The 22,890-nt window shown below is 47.2% G+C and overlaps 1 protein-coding gene across 7 annotated transcripts in view; it reads right to left on the reverse strand.

The window, feature by feature from the left end:
- Positions 1 to 504: 504 nt before the first annotated feature.
- sgk1 (serum/glucocorticoid regulated kinase 1) overlaps positions 505 to 22,890 on the reverse strand; it is a 33,265-nt gene continuing 10,879 nt past the window's right edge. Inside the window, exons 4-14 of one of the 7 annotated variants that reach the window (XM_030345739.1) lie at positions 16,574 to 16,804; positions 13,575 to 13,638; positions 5,783 to 5,858; positions 5,483 to 5,561; positions 4,993 to 5,181; positions 4,723 to 4,854; positions 3,304 to 3,540; positions 3,111 to 3,206; positions 2,625 to 2,780; positions 2,405 to 2,494; positions 505 to 2,224 (exon numbers count right to left, since the gene is read on the reverse strand). In XM_030345739.1, the coding sequence (XP_030201599.1) occupies positions 2,057 to 2,224; positions 2,405 to 2,494; positions 2,625 to 2,780; positions 3,111 to 3,206; positions 3,304 to 3,540; positions 4,723 to 4,854; positions 4,993 to 5,181; positions 5,483 to 5,561; positions 5,783 to 5,858; positions 13,575 to 13,638; positions 16,574 to 16,804 (1,518 nt within the window). In that variant the 3' untranslated portion in view covers positions 505 to 2,056. Of the gene's footprint in view, positions 2,225 to 2,404; positions 2,495 to 2,624; positions 2,781 to 3,110; positions 3,207 to 3,303; positions 3,541 to 4,722; positions 4,855 to 4,992; positions 5,182 to 5,482; positions 5,562 to 5,782; positions 5,859 to 5,979; positions 7,256 to 7,348; positions 7,467 to 7,688; positions 7,944 to 9,398; positions 9,645 to 10,116; positions 10,244 to 13,574; positions 13,639 to 16,573; positions 16,805 to 22,890 lie in introns of those variants that run through there. The other 6 variants (XM_030345746.1, XM_030345740.1, XM_030345741.1 and 3 more) reach the window with 6 other exon arrangements.

The raw sequence follows: 22,890 nt of genomic DNA on the forward strand, positions 1-22,890 counted from the left end.
CTTTTGACCTACCGAGGCCCTATCAGTTAATCCATGCTCAACCCTCTGACACACAAACACAAACACACACACAATCAAAAGTTGCATAACAGTGCTGCTGACGCACACAGGAGGGTTGAAGTCTAACTCGCTGCTTATGTAGGACGCTACTCAGTTGGTCACAGGCTCGAATCCCTACCAACTATACACCAAGTCCTACAGTCCCGTTCTTGAGCAATGTTCACCGTTTTAATTCAGCATAATTTTCCCGCAGTCTTAACTGTTATTGTGAAGAGAAGCGAGAAAAGCTTTCATGGGGTGGCCACTGAGACATTGCTGACTCGTTTGAAATAGGCCCAGATCCCGCTTTTGGTTGACTTTCACTTCAAAGACGTACTGCAGGGCTACAATAAAACAGCTAGGGTACACCATTAGTTATTATTGTAACAAGATGACACGATGTGAAACTACTAAAAACCGTTAAAAAAAATATGACAATAAGAGATAATGGACAAGGCATAGGTCTTAAGTTAAACATTTTTTATTGCAAACCATTCGTGGTCACATAAATCTGAAAGTTTTACAATTTACAATACATTTAACATAAATTGTTACATATACATATTTTAGGCATACCATCATGTCTTCGTTCAATATACATTAAAACTAGTACACGTAACTCCAAATATACAAATAAACTTAAATACCCTCAAACTGTGTTAACAGCAATATTACAATGGAATGTCGAGATCAGATGTTAATGAGACTTTGTTCGGTATCGGGAGGCTTATGGAAGACATTATGAGGGGGACTCGTTTGGTAAACAAACATAAAAGATAGGGACGATTTTTAGACACAGCACACATACGGTTTTAGGCAACATGCACACACGCACACACACACACACGCACACACACACACTCGCACACACACACACACACACCGTTCACAGCAGCAGTTATCTTCCTTACTCTGTCTCCCTCTCGCTCTAGCCTAGTGCCATCCAGCTTGGCCGTTATCGGTCGTTGTCAGTTTGATGTCAGATGAAGAGCCAGTGTCTGTGGAACGCATCCCACGCTGTTTAAATCTTAACCAAACACTCTAACGTATCGATGACTGACCCTGGGTACAGACTTTGTGCTACATTGTTCCTTTCCGCCGACCGTTCTCCATCAAACACAAGATAAATAACCAAACAATCGACCCTAACAGGACAATAAGGTCAAAACGAGGAGTTGGAGACAAAATGAAAAGAACAAACAATTTCTGCTAAAGAAGAAACATAAAGGCACCTTTTAAGATGAACCCCCACACGTAAGTCCCCCTTAGTAACATTCAGCTTTAAATATCTCCATTTGCAATAAAATGGAAAAATAGAAACAATGCAAAGAAACTAAAGCACCACATGCACACTATCTCCATGTTGCTGTGTAAAATTGATCGGCAGGCCCACAGGCGCCATGCCGGAGAAAATAACACGCTACGTAGCTACATAAGATGAAGTTTAGAAACCACGTAATGGGGTTGGTACACCCAAGTCTTCCTCCTGTGGGAAAGGCCTTGAACCCCTTTGACGCGTTTGTGCAAATCTCTGGTTGGTTATTTTTTATTGTTCTGAGTCTGTCTACTGGTAAGTGCACATGCATGGGATAGTGTTTTTTGTAGTTTCAAGTTGAGCCTCACAGCTATCAGAGCTAATGTGCAAAATGTCCCCGACTAAGAATCGCGCTATATCGCAGGACATGGGTGTGGCATGGGCTCAAGGTGAGGGATCAGGGTGGGTTTGGCAGGCAGACCCTCAAATTGCGTTTCCTCTCAAACTCTTCCAAAGGGGTCGACGCTCAGAATAGATAAGGAGGGGGGTTCTCAAACGATTAATGGGTTGGATATGGTCATCAGTTTCCATCATCCAGACGGGGAATGGGGGGAAGGCGAGGTGCAAGTCTTCTCCAGCACGCTGCCCCCCCCCTGTGTCCGTGAATGTACCCGCCCGTCAACTTTATCCGCCACCTCCCTGTGTCTTAAATAGTGTCCGTGGTGTGCACCCCTGCTACAGTGCAGTGTTCCTGCCGTGGCCCTATAGGTAGGAGTCCATGGACGGGGCGTAGGAGAAGCCCAGGAAGGCCTCGGCGGCGTCCTTGATGCTGGCCGTGACCAGGGCGCTGTCAGGGGAACAGCCGATGGAGTTGGGCACAGGCTCGTCCGTGAACTCTGGGTCAAAGTGCCGCAGGTCATTAGGGCCCGTCTGAAGAACGAGAGAAAGAGAGAAGGGAGTCAATAATGCTTAGGTTATAAACTGTTTGAATATGTTTGAGATATGGAAGACAATGATTGGAGAGCAGAGTTTCCGTGGCTCAAAAAAACAACAACACAGAAACATACAACATCCTCTCTGAGGCAAAACTGTTCGTTTTGGGTAACGCACCACGTTGGGGTTGAAGGGAGGGGTGAGCTTCTTTGCGTTCAGTTCTTCCCAGTTGATGGGGGAGAAGAACATGTGGTTCTTGATCTCAGTCTGGAAAGGGAACAGAAGGAAAAGAGTCAAGTTCACGTCGAGGCGCGGTGGCGTTAGAAAATAAAATTTTGTCGGTGACAAAAGTACTTGGACGACATTCAAACACGTGCGCACACAAACACACACTTACAAAGTCGTCTGTGCAGCCCAGTCTCTTGGTGCGGTCCTTCTGGAGAAGACCTTCCAGAAGGTGCCGGGCCGCGTTGGAGATGTTGGGCTTCAGCTGCAGCGGTTTGTTGAGGATGTTGTCGTACATCTCCGCTGTGTTGCGGCTGTAGAACGGAGGCTGGTGGGGGACAGAGACACAACAGGTCAGGATTTGAGTTTCAGATATCCGCTGGAAACGAATAAAGTGAACGTTTATTAGTTTCATTTTAATTAAAATTTTTAAAACATGTACAATCCAAGGGTAATCCAACACAGTTAGCATTGTTATCTGCCGTCTCGGTTCGTTGTAGCGACGTTGGCGCCACGATTCCAACACATCAATCGATATGGATTAACGCGGTGGCGTGGGCCCTTGTGTGTCCGCTGATGCCTACGACCGATCGATGGCACATACAATACAGCACACGCGATGAGCCCCCCAGTGTGCAGAGTCGTAACATGTACTCACAAGGCCGTAGAGCATCTCGTAGATCACAGCTCCCAAGCACCACCAATCTACCGTCCGGTCGTACGGCTGCTTGTGCAGCACCTCGGGAGCCAGATACTGCAGAGAGGCAACAAGTCAGAGGACATTAACAAACGATTCCACCGATTCGGCGAATAGTTTGAGATCCGAATTCCACGGGAGACTCCCCCCTTACCTCGGGTGTACCGCAGAAGGTGGACGTGGTTCCGTTGAGCTCGATGTTCTCCTTGCACAGGCCGAAGTCGGTGAGGATGATGTGGCCCTGCTGGTCGAGCAGGATGTTCTCGGGCTTCAGGTCCCGGTACACGATGTTGAGGGAGTGGAGGTAGCCCAGGGCGCTGGCGATCTCGGCGGCGTAGAAGCGCGCCCGAGGCTCCAGGAAGCATCGCTCCCTCTGCAGGTGGTAGAAGAGCTGGAGGAAACGAAAAGAAGAGAGATCGGGACAGAGTGTCAGGAACACCCCTTGCTTCCAGCACTTTGGTTTTTTGAATGTGAACAGCACCGACGCACCCGCCTTGGTTTAAAGGGAAGCCATTAAGGGGGTCCTGGAAGGAGCGGCGGGCTAATGACGGCGCATATCAAAGAGGGAAGCTAATGGTTGGAGGCGGAGGGGTCGCCAGCAAACCAGGGGAAATGTGTGGGAGAGGAACAGATTAGGAGACAAAGTAGAAAGGGACAGACGGACAGGCAGAGAGACACAGAGACAGACGGGAAAACTTGGTGTCAGGAAATGACACCCATGAGGTGGGTGGGAAGGAGAAAGTGAAAGAGTTAACTTGGACACTCAAAGATAGATGGGAGGAGGGTGAAAGGTGGAGGAGATAATAGAGCGTTCGGGAAGGCAATAAAGAACAGAGAAAAAGGGAGGGAAAAGGCAAGGAAATGTGTTTTTTTTTTGGGGGGTTTATCAGCGCCGTCTCTGCCCTGCCAACAATCACAGGAAATTTGCTTTTGCTTTTTAAATACACAGGCTCTGTACAGTGCTGCTAATTCTGTCTCACCGCCCCCCCCCCCTCCCCCCCACCCAATGGTTTCCTGAGAGGCGTATCCTCTAGTAAAGAAAAGACAGCGACTGACAGCTTTGATTCAGCTTCGCATGACAGGATGTCCGCATGCTCTGTCAACCTTTATGTCCAGTGCCTCATCTCTATTCATCTTTCTCTCTCTCTCTCTCTCTCTCTCTCTCTCCTATTTAAACACCATCTTATCCAAGTGGTCACAAATTGGACCTCGGGGGAAATAAAAAATGTACTCTACTATCATCAGTAGAATCTCCCTTAAAACAACCACGCTGTGTAACTGCCTCAATAAAAGCTCGATTTTAAAGCACAGACGGCCATTCCCATTTTACATGCCCCCCTTCAGGAGATCTCAAAAGCACCAAGCAAGATTCACATCGTGTGGTCGCCTCACTTTAATAGTAGGATTCGAAGTGGGATTGAACAAACAACCCTTCAACAAGAAGAAAGTAGTGTCTCATGAGCAACCAAACACCACAAGTCATCCACCCAACTCCGACCAGGTGTAGCAGACTCTACTATTGCTGTTGTTGTTGTTGTTGAGACACAAAAGTAGAAAGTGTGGCTGGCCTCACCTCTCCCCCATTGATGTAGTCAAGGACAAAGTAGAGTTTGTCCGCCGTCTGGAAGGAGTAGTGCAGGCCCACGAGGAACGGGTGCTTTACGTTCTTCAGGAGCACATTCCTCTCTGACATGATGTGTTTCTCCTTTGGGGGGGGGGGGGGAGGAGGTCAAAGGGTGGAACGGGTTAAAACAAGGCCACAACAGGGTCTCTTCGTTTTGCGTGCGGCGTCTTGTGTTTTCTTTGCGTGCGCGTGTTTTCGCGCGTCACGTCACGGGCTCACCTCCTTCTTCTTGAGGATGGCCTTCTTCTGCAGCACTTTGACCGCGTAGAACTGGTCGTCCGAGCGGTGGCGCGCCAGCAGCACCTTGCCGAAGCTGCCCTTGCCGATCACCTTGAGGAAGTGGAAGTCGCTGGGCTTGGCGGTGGGGTTAGAGGACGGGCCCAGGTTGATCTGCTGGGACGGGCTGGGCTGAAGGGGGGGGGACGAAAGGAGAAGGAGAGAAGGGGAAATAGGTCAGAGCCATCGATCAGGTCGCGATCACACCACCCGGAGTGCGCGCGCAGATGTAAACAAAAGGCAGACTCCGTCGCAATTTTGAGGTGCACAAGTCTTTTTGTTCACCACAGGGGCCGTCGGCTGAGACTGATGTCGTGCACAGACAGATATGGGAGCACACAGGGTGGGGGTGCAGTTTTACTCAAAGGATCAGTCCATGCTAATCAACGTGGGCAGATGTTCAACTCCTCAAGGGTGACGGTGGTTTACTCACCGGAGGGGAGGGGTTGGCGTTCATGAGTTCAGCGGCGTCCTGAGGTGGATTCATGTTCAGGATGGACTGAACCTCAGGACTGAGAGAGGAGAAGGAAGCGAAAGCAGAAAAGGAAGATGGTTAATAACAGTGTATGAACCATGAACACGACACGGACATCCCAAATGGTTTTCGAGAACAATATAAACCGCTATGTTCAATTACTGATGAGAAATAGATGGGTTGTAAATACAGGCTTGTAATGTACTTAGGCACGTACTGTGCAGAATAATAACAATAATAATATGATGAGTTACTCACTGCTTGCAGGCGTAGGAATTTGTTGCAATCCTTTGTATGAAGTCGTTCAGACCCATTCTCCTCTGTTTCATAAAAGCTGCAGAACACACACAAAGAAAAAATCGAAAAAGGCGATTTAGAAAAATCAAGTAATTTAAAAAAATACATTATTCTCGTAATTATAAAATACAATGCCAAATAAGTAGTACAACTCATACCAGTTAGCAATGCTACCATCCTTCGCGATTTCGAGTCGGTCAGAGCTGATGTGTCTATGTCTGTTTGTATCGTCATAGTAGAGAAGTGTATATTCCAAAGAAAAGAATGAATGTTCTCCAAAACTGTACCTAAACTATCTCGGCATTTTGGCAGCTTTATATGAGGGCTGAGAGGAGGGAGGGACTGACTGTCTTCGCTCTCTCCTCCCCTCTGACGTACTATGACGTTGGTGGGCGTGTTCCTGTACCATATTCTCTTCAGGTCAATGACTGACCCCCATCCTAACCAATCACCGTGCTTTGCGCTTCTACGCGCCACTGCAACTCATTGACGTTTAGTGGTCTAATGTAACGCATAAAAACAATCAAGAACAAGGTGTAGTCTACTTTGTATGTAGGCTGTTACTGGAATTTCTAAATAGGTTTTCGCCAGATTCGCATGGCCCAGAATCCCGTTGTATCCATTTGCGATCATACGTCTGTTTTACCTTCAACCTACTAATAACAACATAACCTGCCTACGGCTACTCACTAAACTGATAACAGCTTTAAATCCCCTAAAAGCCTACCTTCATGTATGAGCTCGATCGATAATTATAATGTGTATTAAAACCCCCTGGTTGTGACTCATGAGCCACGTCATACACAACACAGAGATGCAGCGTTCGGATAGAAGGGGATCAAGGCCAAGAGAAAGAGCGGCTGGTTGTGAGTGGAAAAAGTAGGCTACAGCCGACGGGTCTCCCACGGTGAAGGAATGGATAGGCTACATCAGGGTCGTGACCGTGGCCATCAGGTTTAAAAGGCCATCTCAAACACCGAGTTGTGACCGATCAAGTTGATAATCCTGCAAGTGGTTTGGCAGCTGTGGCCGGACAAACTAACGGACAGACGGTCACGATGGGAAACAGTTACGTAACACAGGAGCCTGCCTGGGTTTAGTGTAAAACACATAATATATATAGCTTTACATTTAGAATCATGATGCCTCGTTCATATGGTCGGGAAATATAAACATTAATAAACACCAAAAAGATTTGCATTGCATTTGTAAACAGAATCCGCGGACGTCCTGCGCCGCTGTATGTAGACCCGAACAAGCTGGGACCTGAAACTTTAGTCTTCCAAAAGCCAATCGAAAAACGACATCACTCGAGAGATGGACACCACCATTATTGTAGATAGCATATAATGCTAGTTCAACTAATTCAAAGTAGAAAAACAATGTTCCTTATTGAATTAGGATAGACTAATCCTTCGATTCTCCACCATACGCTACAATAAATGCCACGGGTATAAAACAGATGATAGTTATACACAGGCCTGCAACTGCAACATGTTTAAATCAATATTGTACATTAAAACACACCTTTGAGGTCTGAAGAAGTTGCCATCTTAGCGCGTATTTGCCCGATCGCTGCAGGGACTGGTGAGGACTCTAGCCAAGAACGAGGAAGAACCGCCAACATATAACGGGCCACCTATCTCTAAACACATTTACATAGATAACCACCAGGTCTAAATCCAGCTCCACAGATCACGGTGTGAACGGGATTGTCCAGAGAACGGAATGGAAAATCACCCCCCACCCCTTGCGTGCGGGTTGAAGAACCGGACTATCAAAGTTAGCAAGTTAGGGGTCGGTTTAATTCCTCATCGTCCAACGGTTTGTCTAAAAAAATCTAAATAACATTTTTGATCTTACTTACAAGTCAGAGCGGTCGTTTTGTCTTTCATGTGTACGTTGCTCGGGTGACACCAATGAATCGGCAGGCAAGATCTAGGAACGACTTGTTTCTCGGGCCGAAGCGTGGAAGAATTTGCACTAGACGGTACACCGCATTCCACCTCGAGTTTCTTCCAGTGAATATACTTGGTCAGGGCGGGTACGCTCCGCCTCTGTAGTTGGTTCTACCCTCAGTTTAATGGCATTCTTTCAGCACAGAGAGACAGAGAGACAGAGAGACAGAGAGACAGAGAGAGAGAGAGAGAGAGAGAGAGAGAGAGAGAGAGAGAGAGAGAGAGAGAGAGAGAGAGAGAGAGAGAGAGAGAGAGAGAGAGAGAGAGAGAGAGAGAGAGAGAGAGAGAGAGAGAGAGAGAGAGAGAGAGAGAGAGAGAGAGAGAGAGAGAGAGAGAGAGAGAGAGAGAGAGAGAGAATGAACCTGACCGGATTTTTTGCTATTAATTAATTTCCTTCTTGCACGGAACCGTTTGTCTCCGTACTAGACGACGTCTGGCTCCTCGCAGGGGGCATGATATTTTACCTTTAAAGTTCAAGTTACAACATCCCCCCCCCCTATTGGAACTTATCCCCAGGCATTTTCTTTCAGTCTCTTCCCTTGTACTCATGTCCAAGATTCGACATAACCAGCCCTTCTTACATTGGATAGTGCTTTGGACCTTAGGCATTCCATTGTGAGTAACTAGAGAAAATAGCAATCTAAATGTACAATTCATGATGAGCATTGTCTCAGATTAAAAGCTTGTAGGCCTAAATCTGTGTATGTAATAAAGCAAATTAGTAAAATAAGCGCTTTACAGATACTGAATACACAACTTTTAATTATCGCTCCAACTTTTTGTCACTGTTTTTGTTAGTCCCCTGACTCTGACCAAATCTATTATTAATCCATTCCCCAAAGCCACAAACACACACACACACACACACACATAAACACACATAAACACACACGCACATACACACACACATAAACACATAAACACACACCCACGCCAATTTGCAAAGCATAAGCAAATGTTCAGCTCAAGGGCTGAAGAAACCTTCAGAAAGTCAGATGGATGGGTAGAGACACACACCCACGCCCAAACATACCACAGGCACACACACAGCCCCCCCCCCCCCCCCCCCACACACACACACACACACACACACACACACACACACACACACACACACACACACACACACACACACACACACACACACACACACACCTTCAGAACGTTCAAGAGAGAGAAAAGATTGATAAAGAAATGGAAAATTTGATTCTTAAAAAAAGTGTCCAACAGCCATTTCATCTGAACAACTTTAAGGTTGCAATAAAATGAACCATTTCGGATTCTTAAGAGGAAATAACTTTGCTAACCACTGAGAGAAATTTCCTGTAACTCTGTCAAAGAACAGAATTTGCATAAAGCCACAGCGACCTTTGCTTACGCTGGCAGTAATATCCGCTGAATAATACAAGCAGAGTCACCTACAAAGCCTCTCTCCTATGGTAAAAACCTTTTTATCGCTGAAACTGGCTCACATTTCTGGCCTTTAGCCAATAGATCCACTATTACCATAAACACACCAGAAACAACCATAGAAAATACCATTAATGTGCCCCAGCACCTCTGCTCAGCCAATAACGGGAGAACAATCACACAAAAAGACACCGTCATGGTTACATTACCTGCCAGAGTGCTGGGCAACACCGCGGCGTCTGAGTCAGTCGTCATTACCCAGCGCGAGGAATGAATGAAGCGAACGGAGCACACGGGTAGGGTTCAGCCAACACAAGACGGAAAGAAAAAAGAGAGGCAATAAAAGAGGGATATATAAACAAAGGAAAAAGCGAGGAGGGGGTCTATAGAAGCAAGTCTTCTCCTCAATGCGGCCCGTCTCCTCCTTGTGACTTAGCGGCTGCTAGATTAGGTTCTGAATAGGAGGAGCTTCCTTTAACCCGACTAGCGTGCACTTTCTTTGTTAGTGTTTGTGTGTGTGTGTGTGTGTGTGTGTGTGTGTGTGTGTGTGTGTGTGTGTGTGTGTGTGTGTTGGTGCGTGCGTCTGTTGCGTAACTGGATAGGGGCACTGCCAACGATGCCAAGGCCATACACACACACACATACACACATACACACAATCGCACATAAAGACACACACACACGCACACACACACACACGCGCATACACACAGAAACACACACATCGGAGCAGTGTTATAGAGAGTATACTGGAAGTAGGTCGTCTCAAGGATTAGGTAGAGGGGGACATTAGTGGATGCTGTCGCACTTCAACACACACACGCGTCACACGCACGATTAAATCACTCATACACACTCAGTGGAGAGGGGGGAGGGGGGGGGGGGGTGGGTGTTACAGAAACGTAAACCAAACAAACATAGACATACACAAAGTCCAGAATATTCCCATATTCACAGTGTCTTTGATGGAGGACAGCCATCCGCCCCTGCTCCTGTGTCCCCAGCCACCCATGCCGGACCGGTCCTTTGTGCTGGGGCTGCTCAGGGCAGCGGCGGCGGCGGCAGCCGAGTCAGGCCAGCGCTGAATGTGAATGAGGCCGGCTGGGGAGGAACCGGGTGACACCGGGCGCTATGTGCAAAAAAAAAAAAAGGAAAAAAAAAAACCCACTGGCTGGCCGGCTGCCTGAGGAGGACCACTAGTGCTAGGCATAGTGGCAGAGTGTGCGTGTGTTTGTGTGTGTGTGTGTGTGTGTGTGTGTGTGTGTGTGTGTGTGTGTGTGTGTGTGTGTGTGTGTGTGTTTTTATGTGTGTGTGTGTGTGTGTGTGTGTGTGTGTGTGTGTGTGTGTGTGTGTGTGTGTGTTTTTGTGTGTGTGTGTGTGTTTGGAATCAGTGCGTTTTTCCAGACTTTACATAAATAACTTAAATCTTCTCGATGCGTGCGTGACAACATCATGTTGTGGTTTGAATGCGCGTTTTGGATGTGATTCAACATCACAGAGATAGGTGTGTCTCGTGGCGAGGGCTGAAAAACCTGGAAGGTATGTAACCGGAATGAGGGTGACTAATTGAGACTTAGTTGAACTACGGCCAATAATCACACTCATAAATCCACATCGGTGTTCTGTATATTACATGCGCGGATGTATGTACAATATCCTCAAACTTCTCCCACGTATGGGTGTGTTTGTGCGTGCGAGTGGGTGTGTGCGGGTATTCGTGTGGCTGCCGCTGCAGCAGCATGTTGAGACACAGGTGGGCGGCTCCAAACAGCGGGCCCCGGCTCAGAGAGCATTACGCAGATTAAAGACAAGGCATCAGATACGGAAGCAGAAACCCTGCCGTGGTGTGACAGAGTCAAACGTGAACGCGGAGAGCGACAACGCAACTGACACGACTCATCTCTCTCTCGCCCCTGCTCTATCTATATATCTATCTATCTATCTATCTCTATCTCTATCTCTCTCTCTCTCTCTCTCTCTCTCTCTCTCTCTCTCCCCCCCCCCCCCCCCCCCCCCCCACATGCCTGGGGGGCACAGACTGAGTGCTGAGGAGACAGACGGGGGGAGGAGCCTGACTCACGCCGCAGCGAGAGTCACTTCTCCCCTGCTGCCCCCGCTTGACCGAGGCGTCTTGTTGTGCTTCAATACAGGGTGGAGGAGCAGTCAACACACATGCTCACACAAAACACGCTGTCACACTACCATTGCAACAGGGGGGACATGAGACAAGCACAAGGCTCTATAATCATGATGAAATAATCTCTCTCTTTCTTGCCCTCTCTCTATCTTTGTTTCCTTCTCTCTGCCATTCACTCACTCACTCACTCACTCACTCACTCACTCACTCACTCACTCACTCACTCACTCACTCGCTCACTCACTCCCACTCATTCCCTCTCTCCCTCCCTTCATCACTCGTTCACTCACTCACTCTCACTCATTCCATCCCTCCCTCCCTGCCTCCCTTCCTTCCTCCCTCCGTCACTCAATCCCTCACTCACTCACTCATCCCTCCCTCCCTCTGTCACTCCTCCCCATACTCCCTCACTCATTTCTCACACACTTCTTCCACCACGCCCCCCCCCCCCCCCCCCCCCCCCCCCCCCCCTCTCTGTTATTCTGTATTTCTGTGTCATGCACAGACATGCATACCCGTTGTGTACAGTCAACAAGCAGGAGGGATATTATTATATGCTTCCTGCTATCTATTATTAATATAAATTTCTTGTTGTGCTCACAGAATGACCCATGATTTGACATTTGTCCCTGCTTTTAAAGTGTGTCTACTGACGCTAATGGATCGGCTGGAAAACAGGGGGTGGCCAAAAGCAAGCCGCTCGCACAAGCTAGGCTAATTACTTGGGTTTTCGAGTGCCCTTGGTCCCGTGCAAGCTCCATTAAATGACTAATTGGGTATATGTTCTTTAACGACCACACAGATCGCCATCGGCGGAAGTTTTGATGTCTGTTTTAAATATATTTTTGGCAAGGATTAACACCATCCAGATAGAACTGTGCTCAATTAAAAGGTTTCATTTTGGCAGTGGATTTCCATCCTAATATTAGAAGTCTAAATGCTGTGTTTAAAGAAACATTTTTACATTTATAATTCCAATATGGCAGTCCATATGGATTTGTTTTTCTCTCGGCCGTCACCACGCCTCTCTTCACACCCCCCCTACAGACACTCTCTCACCGTCTCCCACACAAGCTGGTCGGTGAGAATGTTGTTCATACCGAGGCACGTTGGAGGCTTACTGGCTGAGACAGCGACAGGCAAAAAGAGGGAAAGCTGGGCCCAAGCTAGAAAGGACTGTTCCCCTCTTTCTCTCTCCCTCTCACTCAAACTGTCTCTTTCTCTCTAACACTCTCCGTCTCTCTAACACTCTCCCGCTCTCTAATTCTCTCTCTCCCTCTCTCTAACTGTCTCTCTGTCTATCTGTCTCTACAGCTCACAGAAAGTGGGCTTGTCAAAAGTGGGCACAACGCGAATGTCCCTCTCTCTTGTTATCTCTCTCACACGCTGTGTGTCTCTCTCACTATCTCACAAAGACACACACATGTACGTTTCAACGTTGTATGATTGACATGATTAATTCTCGACCAGGTCTGTGTCACATGCACAAAGAACTGAAGAGCGAGTTGGGTCTGAAACCACTGGTCTTTTTGCGAGACACACACACAATTTTCTCCTGCGATATTCCAATGTCACGATAGGTAAGAATAACAGTCCACAGTGTGTGCGTGTGTATTTGTGAATGTCTGTGTATGTGTTTGTATGTATGGTGTGTGCACTGTGCTTGCGTGTGTACATTCATGCGTGTGCATGTGTGCGTGCGTGTACTTGTCTGTGGTGTGTGCTACTGTGTTTTAGTGCGGTGGTTGCGTTTGTGTGAGTGTGTGTGTGTAAGTTTGTGTCTGTGTATGTGTGTGTGTGTTTGCTGAATAATCATGAGCCTACAAATCCATCAATTTGAAGGCAGAGGAGGGAAAAAGCAGAGACAGACAGGTTGAGCTGAAGGATTAGTCTTCAAAAAGACTCACGATTTAGGAGAACACCTACAATTATGGAGACCAATGGACCGAGAGTTAGAGAATGGTGGAGAATGACTGAACGATGGTGGGGGGGGGGGGGGGGGGGAGGAGGAGGAGGAGGAGGAGGAGGAGGAGAGGGAGGGAGGGAGGGAGGGGGAGGGAGAGAGAGGGAGAGAGGGAGAGGGAGAGAGAGAGAGAGAGAGAGAGAGAGAGAGACTAAAAGCTAAATTGAATGGAAAATACTGTAGCTGTGTTTTTTTGAGTCATGGTGGTCAAGCCTCAAGACCTGAGTAGGGATGAAGGATTTATCCCCCCCTTAAAAGAAACAGGAATCATTGGTGTTTACTTACTGTTGTCGCTGGGGCAACTGTAGTTGTCAGGGTCTGGCTCACTGTGATAGTACAGGTCCATCGCCTAGAAAACAATAACAACAAAAACAACAACAACAAAAAGACGGTATAAGGCGTTAAAAAAACTAATATATAAAAAAAAAATGAAGTGAAAAATTGCCGTACTCTTTTGAATCTAAACGTTGCGATGCACGTATATGTGCACACTAAGCAAAATCAGAATCCAGGATTTTATTCAAACGACTAACAGGTATCGCTGTGTAGAGTGTCTATAGATCATGACCCACAGCCTCCTCATAAACATCTGAAGGCCTCAGAAATATTAGTGTGTGTGTGCGTGCGTGTGCGTGCGTGCGTGCGTGCGACTGATTGACTGACTGGCAAACAAAGCTCAAGGATCACTCTGGGGAATTGCCTGTTTATGGCTCCTTAATGACATGATGACCTTTTTAAAACGAATGCACGCACGCACACACACACACAAACACAAACACCCCACTTACGGCAAGTCAGTGGACTCCAAACGCAAAGCAATTGAATTTTGGGTCATAATCGATGCTCTCCACTACGGATATCAACTGGTCCAGATCAGACTCCCTTTATTTAAATCGTGCCAGCTGATTGATCGTAAGACCTTGTAATCGATCTGTCACTCAAACTCAGCACAAAAAATAGAGGAAATGTGAGTGTTTGTGTGTATGCTTGTGTATGTGTGTGTTTGTGTCCGTGTTGGTGTGCGTGTTTTCTGGTGGAGGTTGGCAGTATGATGGATTTATAGAAAACCATGTAGCCACAGAATTAGCAGATACTTGACACAGGACTTATGTTGACTTATGTTTCGGACATTGTAGACTCATGGCTGCTGAAACTAATGCAACTAACTCAATTGATGCCATGGAGTACATGATTAGCTTTACTCTATTTGATGTGCTTATTGTTGTTTGAGCAAAGCTTAAAATCAAGAAGTAAATACTTGAAAAGAAAATCCAAGTGTCCTTTGGAAAAATACAAGTTGATAATAGCCTAATGAGTAATCCACCCCAAGCTCTCAGTCCTTAAACTAATGCTCTGACACAACTTTAACAGCCTTTCCTTCCACACACACACACACACACACACACACACACACACACACACACACACACACACACACACACACACACACACACACACACACACACTAACTACGACCCCAAAAGCTTCCTGAGTTACAGCCCCAGTTTATCGTGGGGCCTTGCTTGGCAGGAGAATGGAGGGGTTTAATGAGACTGGGGTCTACATAAGGTGGGATTGCTTTGCCTGAGCTTGGGTATGTGGACTAATAAATAGGTATGGGGGGGGGGGGGCCCTGTTTATTTGCAATCCTCTTCGGTTGGGGACAAAAAGCGGCCATGGGTGTTTTCACACTGGCATTTAGTGTGTGAAGGGTCAGTGAATTTGCGGGTTTGAATTTGTATGTAAATGTCAATTCAGAAAGTGTGAAGTGGGAAGGAGAAATAACCTCGTTATTTATTCTTTACAAAACACATAATTTAGATACGGAGAAAAACTCTACACTGTGGCTTTGTTCAGTGAATGAGAATAGTTGCAAAGTAAATTTGCAGGTCTTTAAAAAAAAGCTAGGATTAAAAAAAGAAATAACATTTTTAATTTTATATTTATGTTCCTGACAGTGTTATAGCCGCTAAAATAAGTCCAGCCACCAAGCCTTTCAGAGAATCGAGGCAGGTTTTCCGGCGACCGATTTCAAAGGCGTAATGATGACCAACGCTAGTTGAGCACCAGGCCGGTGGGGGGCTGCTCCTGGGTCTGTGTGTGCTGGGTAGGGGGGGGGCTCTAGGACACCGGTGTCACCCAGCCCGGTCACAGCCTCCTCGTTTGTTATTCCAAACATCAGCGCTGGGAACTCGCAGCATTTCCCATAATCCCTGGCTACATTTCACTTCAGGAGATTTGGTGGGAAAGTGGTTGTATTGTGTGTTTGTGTGTGTGTGTGTGTGTGAGAGAGTGTGAAGGCTTATGTTATGTGGATGAGCCTTCTGTATTCTGTTTGTTGTGCAGTTATTTAATGTTTCTGTGGTTGTGTGTGTGTTTGTGTGTGTGTGTGTGTGTGTTTGCCTTTGTGACTGTTTGTATGTACGTTTGTGCGTATGGTATGAGCCTGTTAACCTATTTTCTGTGCGCCTCTGCTTGTGTTCTGTGTTTGTGTGTGCCTGTGTGAGTCACAAGTGTGCTTGTGTGTACGTTTATGCAGATTAGTTTGCTTGCATGAGTCATACGCGCAGTAAGTAACAGTTAGGGCCTTGAACATAATGAGACTCAGTGTGTGTGTACGTGTGTGTGTGTGGATTTCGACAAATCTCTTTGTTTATTCATTATGAAGCGCGGCTTTCGGCACTCTATAATATTTCTTTCCTGTTTAGATGAATGCCAACAGATACATTCAGTGGAGTTTTTCCACTTCTGTATTAACATGTCCTCTCTCTCTCTCTCTCTCTCTCTCTCTCTCTCTCTCTCTCTCTCTCTCTCTCTCTCTCTCTCTCTCTCTCTCTCTCTCTCTCTCTCATGCTCCCCTCTACTTATTTTATTAACCGGGTGTGTGAATTTTTAATCGCAGTGTTGTACTTTGAAGAGGAAGAGAATATATTTGGACTGTTCATAGTGAAGCAAGGCACTGCGTGTGTGTGTTTGCGTTTTCATCGATGTGTGTGAGCGTGAATGTCAGAAGGAGGTAGAACACTCATGGCGCGTTAACAAATGAGAGAAAATGAGATCGTTAGTTTCAGCCTTCTGTCAAAACACAGTTTGTTACTTTAGCTTAGCTTGCTAACTGAAATACATAATTCAATACAATAAACACAAAAAAGTCCTAGTTAAATGTGCCGTCCCCCCCTGGAAAAGTTCTGCGTGTCAAGCGCCTCAATCGCACCCGTAGAAAACGAAAGTGCATCCCTCGTGTGAGAACACTTGATTTGTTGCCGTCGGTGACGGCCACTGACCTGGGTGCGTTGCCGTGGTTGCCAGGTATCCTCCAGGGCGTAGCTGATGTAGGGCCCACTGCACACACAGCACTCCAGCATGACCGGGTCGGCCAGGACGGGCGCGGGCCGGACCCCCCACGACTGGCAACCCCCCATGGACATGGCCTCCGACTCCGCCTCTTTCTGCTTGCCTCCGCCGATGTCGCCATGGTGACGGGCCAGCATCTTCCACACCCCAGCTGGGTTTATCTTTTGAGGTCAGAGGTATCTTCGTTTAAAAGTTAGTCGTTTCAAGTGGTAAACAAATCTTTGCTTTCCCATCTCAAGGGAAGCTGGAATGTGTCTCTTTCTAAAAGCAACAAAACTTAGAGAAAGGTACTTTGATTTAGAGAGAGAGAGAGAGAGAGAGAGAGAGAGAGAGAGAGAGAGAGAGAGAGAGAGAGAGAGAGAGAGAGAGAGAGAGAGAGAGAGAGAGAGAGAGAGAGAGAGAGACTGACTCACACACTTGTCTCCTCTTGATAACAATTATAGCATAAATGGTGTGAGGGAAGGAGGCCCTCTGTGAGGGCTGGGGAGAGCAGAAACGGATGTGGGAGCAGCAGTGAGCCGCCATGGCAGAGCTACTCAACGTCATTGTGTCCTTGGCAGAAACAAGGGACTGGCTTAGTGGCTGAAGTCTTTTCAGGCGAAAAGCTAACTACGGCCTCGATCTGCAACTCTGGCACCCACAACAAGGGACAGTGTAGTGTGTGTGTGTGTGTGTTTGTCATATCATTATGTCATATAATCTCCCCCCTTTGCTAAACAGACAGGGTGTGTATGGACACAAACTAAAGGTGTTCATTCATCTCAAGCTCGCAATAATTATAATTTGCTATTACCAACCAGTATTTGATGATATCGAAAACATTATAAAGGCTAAATATAAATATTTGAAGGCTGTAATCACAATAATTACCGCTCCATGCTGTAAAGTGGTACAGAGGTGTTTTCCCAGATCAATTACACACACATGCACACATACAATGCATGCAGACACACACACACACACACACACACACACGCACGCACATGCACATGCACACGCAAACACACACACACACACACACACCCCCACACACACACACACACACACATACACACAAACACGTTCACAGACACTGATCCAAACAGAGGATCTCAGCATAAGCAGTATATTACATAATGGGTTATGTGTTACCGTTGACCTTTAGCCTGTTAAGCCATACATATAATCCTCACAATGGAGCAATACTAGTGTTGGAAATCTCACACACAACACTACGTTGTGCAAATGTTCACTGGCTGAAATGCACATGCACACATACAGACACACATTCAGGCTAGCTGGTCATGCAAAAACCCCAGGTTCAGAAGTGAAGGTGATATGAGCAATGTAATATTATAAATGTTGTAGACAGCATTAGGGGAAGGACTCAAGCAAATTAGCCCTTCGCTATTAACCCAATTGACTCAGTCACCCCACACCACACACCCACACATCCATACACACGCACACACAACCCCCCCCCCCCCCCCCACACACACACACACACACTCACAGACATGCACACAGGCAGACAGGAACACAGGCACATACCCACAGATACAGACACGCACACACAACCACACACACATGCGCACACACACACACAGACCCCCCCCCCCCCCCCCCCCACACACACACACACACACATTCAAGCACGCAACACGGACGCAGCATCAGTCTATTCGTAATAATGGCCGGTGCAATATCCCATATACGTCTGGGCTTGAGAGAGTGATGGCGTGAAGGAGCGGGCGAGAGAGCATTACAGGCGGTGAGCGGGGACACGGAGAATGGGAAAGATAAAGGCAGAAGAAAAGCCTCCCATTCTTTCAGCGATAAGAGGCACTCATTTACATTGATGGCCCCGGCTGTCTTCGGTCCTTCCTCACCTCCTCTACTGCCTTCCTTCTTTCCTTAATCCCTTCCCTCTATCCTGTTTCCTTCACTTCTTTCCCTCCTTGCTCCCTCGAATCCCCTCCCTGCATCTGCTTCGTTCCTTTCTCTGTTTCATAGTCCTCACCGCGGACCACAGCCCTGGCCTGCGTTGATCTAAACGATCAGATCTAAAAGGTCAAACTCGGGCAGGTCATATAAGACCCGATTAGCCGGCATTATCTTGAGAAAACAGAGAGATGTGAAGGGACAACAGGGGCAAGGGCAGAGGAAGATAGACGAGAGAGAGACGTCAATAGAGTGTAAGAGAGAGAGAGAGAGCAAGCAAGAGAGAGCATACGATAGAGCGAGAGCGACGGCAAAAGAAAGGAAGAGTGAGAGCGAGGACAGACAGAGAGAACTCTGGAAATAATTAAGGAAACTGAGGAGTGAATAAAGAGGAGGGAGATAAAGAAAACTGTAATTGCATATCCTTGTGGATGACTCCGGGGGCAAGGCTGTGGTCCTGGTGGTGGGAGGGGTGGGGGGTGGTGGGAGGGGTGGGGGGTGGGGGGGGGTAGGGTTGGGGGGAGACTTGGGTGTTGATCCTTGACTTCAGTAGAAGTCGCTGGCTGTATTAAATCCCTCAGGGTCAGGTCCCCCCCCCTCCCCCCCGCCTCTATGAAACCTCCATCCAAGCGAATGGCGAGCTCGGACCACAGGTCCTCGCCCTGAGAGTGTTATCCAACATGACGACGATCATGAATATTCATGGCTGTCATGCATCCCTACAGGGGGTCTGAACCCAACGCCCGCACCTTTCTCCTGCTCCTCTCGTCATCGCCACCCACACACACACACATTTAGACACAAACACACACACATGCATACACAGACACACATACACATACATACACATTCAGACTCACACATACACATACATACACATTCAGATACATACACACACACACACACACACACACACACACACACACACACACACACACACACACACACACACACACACACACACACACACACACACTCAAGACAAATGTGTTTGAGGTGGAATTAAAGTCCCACATAAATTCGTAACAACATGTAAGCGTTTCTATTATTTATTATTTCAACCATTAACAATAAGCGTACATTCAACAACCATTATTTAACCATTAGATAACATTAAATAACACTTTTTTCTGTGGAGAACCAGCGCCTTGAATATTTACTACAGCGTTTCTACAGCTCGATGCGGTTTTGCAATGAATCCTTCTTTACAGAGATATTCCTGAACCGCATAAAACGTAACCGGACCGTTTTCGCCCGTTTCGGCTCCGTGTGAGGGTCCAGTAATCATTTACTAATGATCTCCATGTATACCAATGTTGTTCATTTTAACTAAGATATACATTTATGCATTATTATGCTTGTACTATATAATAATGTTTATGACTAACCTATGTTAATTAATGGTTAAACAACAAGTGTTTAGGCTGAAAAGTGTTCAACCTGTGTCAGTATAGGAATATGACAGTGTCTGATCTAGTCAGTGATCACTCCACAAAGAATGCCATCTATTTGTCCTACAGCTCTCTCTGAGAGGCCCCAGATGTATCGGGAAGAGCCTGCAGTGAGTTAATGGTTAAGGTCATTGACGGCTTGCTGTCTTTACGGGTCATCCACGTCACCTAGCAATTCTGACAGGGCTGCAACCTGAGGTCAAGTCATTGCACGTCAAGATAAATGCCAGATAAAAACACATGCACCAAGAAAAAGAGAGGTGCTCAGACTTGACTGTTGTTTTCGAGATACGCTTGGGAATGACACACATACAAAGACGCACACACACACACACACATAAACACACCGATCTAAGCATAGATTAGTTTTGCTGCATACCTCTCCCTAACAATAAAAAAACCGCAGTGACAACAGTTCCTGTACAGTGGCACACCACAACAACCGTAGCCTTAACTCCATAGATATATTTGTGGTTGTGTCATGCCTGAGTTTATGACTCAGCATGTTGCCCCATAGGAAGGCAACGAGGTCAACACCCGGATAATTCCAATGTGTGTTGTCCAAAGCTCTGAGCCCTCGCTGCTCAAAGGTGTTTTAATAGATTCTGGAAAGACACATGGTTGACCAAAGTAATCCAATTGTGACACTACTACACGCATCGCCTCCTCTCTCTCTCTGTTACAGGGATATGAAGTTCTGGTATTTTCCTCAATGCAGAAGTGGAGGGGGGGGGGGGGGGGGGATTATCTCCGGAATTCCATGGAGAAAATGGGATTATCTGGTTTCCCGTGCTGGATTAGAACGTTAATAATTCCCCAATTCCCTCACAAAGGCACTTGGGGGGGGGGGGGGGGGGGGGGGGGGGGGGGGGGGGGGGAGGAGAGAGAGAGAGAGAGAGAGGGAGAGAGGGAGAGAGGGAGAGAGAAAGAGAGGGTCTTGGGTTTTCCACTGGGCCAAGGTCAGCGCTAGTGTTTCTGATCTGGTGTAGGTGGATCTCTCGGCTTTGGGTTGAATTCCAACATGTCAGGGAGGGTATACAAGGACAGCCCGGCCTGGACAGCCCAGGTGAAGAAGGGATTTGTCTTTGTGCGTCACAGCAGAACACTGGGCTGCTGGGGTCTGCAGCCGGGAGACCAGCTGAGCGCTCAGAACTTTATTAAATTCACAGCAATTCCTTCAACTGGTTGTTAGCTAGCAAGGCAGTGCAGTGGGAAGACTCTCTCGCTTATAAATTCAAAAGCGGAACAGCATATTCAGTGTCTTCATTTTGTATTAAAAATCACATTCTGACCAAGACTGCATTGAGGACCCATTACGAATGTGGTTTTAACAAATCATATAACATTATCACAATTTTACACCCACAAATGAACAGCATCAATCCCTATAGGAGGCATGCAGCTTCAATGGGGCTCCACAAGCAGCATTATAAATATAACTCTATGAGCAGAGAATAGAGATCACACGTGATGCACAGTACCATATTCTCCGTCCACATTCTTACTTTGCCGGACTTCTTGTTTCTTGGCTTGGGAACTAAAGGGGGAAATCAAAAAGTATCTTTCAGCCGTAGGGGGGGGGGGGGGGGGGGGGGACTTCAATTTTGAAGACGAGTGCGGTGGTGGTGAGAGATGAGGGAAGAAGGATCTGCGGCTTTGGACAGAACTTAAGCGATGTAAAAAAGGCTTTCTGGTGTGGCGCCAACCAAAAAATAATGATACAATCTTTTTCTAGACACATATAGACACGAGAGCAAAACATACAATCGGGTATCAGTAAAATAGTCGCAAGGGGCATTTTAAAGGCCTGGGTGTTGCTGGTCTCGTTTCACAGGAGGACGAATGTAATTTTAAAGAGAAGGGATTAGAGTTACATCATCAACAGGACATGACAACAGATGATGAGCAGTGATCCTGAGCGGCTGACAAGAAAACGGAGCCAGAGAGAGAGAGAGAGAGAGAGAGAGAGCGAGAGAAAGAGAGAGAGAGAGAGGGAGAGAGAGAGAGAGAGAGAGAGAGAGAGGGAGAGGGAGAGGGGGAGGGGGAGGGGGAGAGAGAGAGCCAGAGAGAGAGAGAGGGAGAGGGGGAGGGGGAGGGGGAGAGAGAGAGCCGGAGAGAGGGAGAAAGAGAGAGAGGGAGAGGGAGAGGGAGAGAGAGAGCCGGAGAGAGGGAGAGAGAGAGCCGGAGAGAGGGAGAAAGAGAGAGTGGGAGAGAGCGGGAGAGAGAGCGAATGAGCGAGAGAGAGAGAGCCGGAGAGAGGGAGATAGAGAGAGAGAGAGAGTGGGGGAGAGAGAGAGAGGGAGAGAGAGAGAGAGCGAGAGAAAAGTTGGCGTTTTGACCAAACCTATAATATGGCTGGCCGTTCACCAGTGCTAGTGTGGCGCGACGCCCGTTTCTCGCAGAGCACTGAGAGAGAGAGAGAGAGAGAGAGAGAGAGAGAGAGAGAGAGAGAGAGAGAGAGAGAGAGAGAGAGAGAGAGAGAGAGAGAGAGAGAGAGAGAGAGAGAGAGAGAGAGAGAGAGAGAGAGAGAGAGAGGGGGGGGGGGGGTGAGGCCCTCCTCAAGGTGGGTATCCCACATTTCTTTGTGTGCCTTGGCATGTTATGGCGAGGTGAATCGTAGGCCCAGGTATATCTTAGGTAGGTCTTCCCCTTTAATGAAGACAGCTGTTATACCAAACTCCAATCAACCCACCCCAGGAACTCTTGGAGAGAGAGCAGATAGAAGGATGGTGTTTTCCTTCCCCCTCGTGGGCGTGGAAGCCCGTCGTTTGAACTGACGTTTTCTGGGGGTTTTCCAGGCCATTTCTGCAATTCTCTCTCTGCATAAATCAGAAATCGACTTGATGTAAGGTTAGCTTCGTCATGTTTTTTTTATT

Source organism: Gadus morhua, chromosome 21 (assembly GCF_902167405.1).
Source record: "Gadus morhua chromosome 21, gadMor3.0, whole genome shotgun sequence".
Classification (NCBI taxonomy): Eukaryota; Metazoa; Chordata; class Actinopteri; order Gadiformes; family Gadidae; genus Gadus; species Gadus morhua.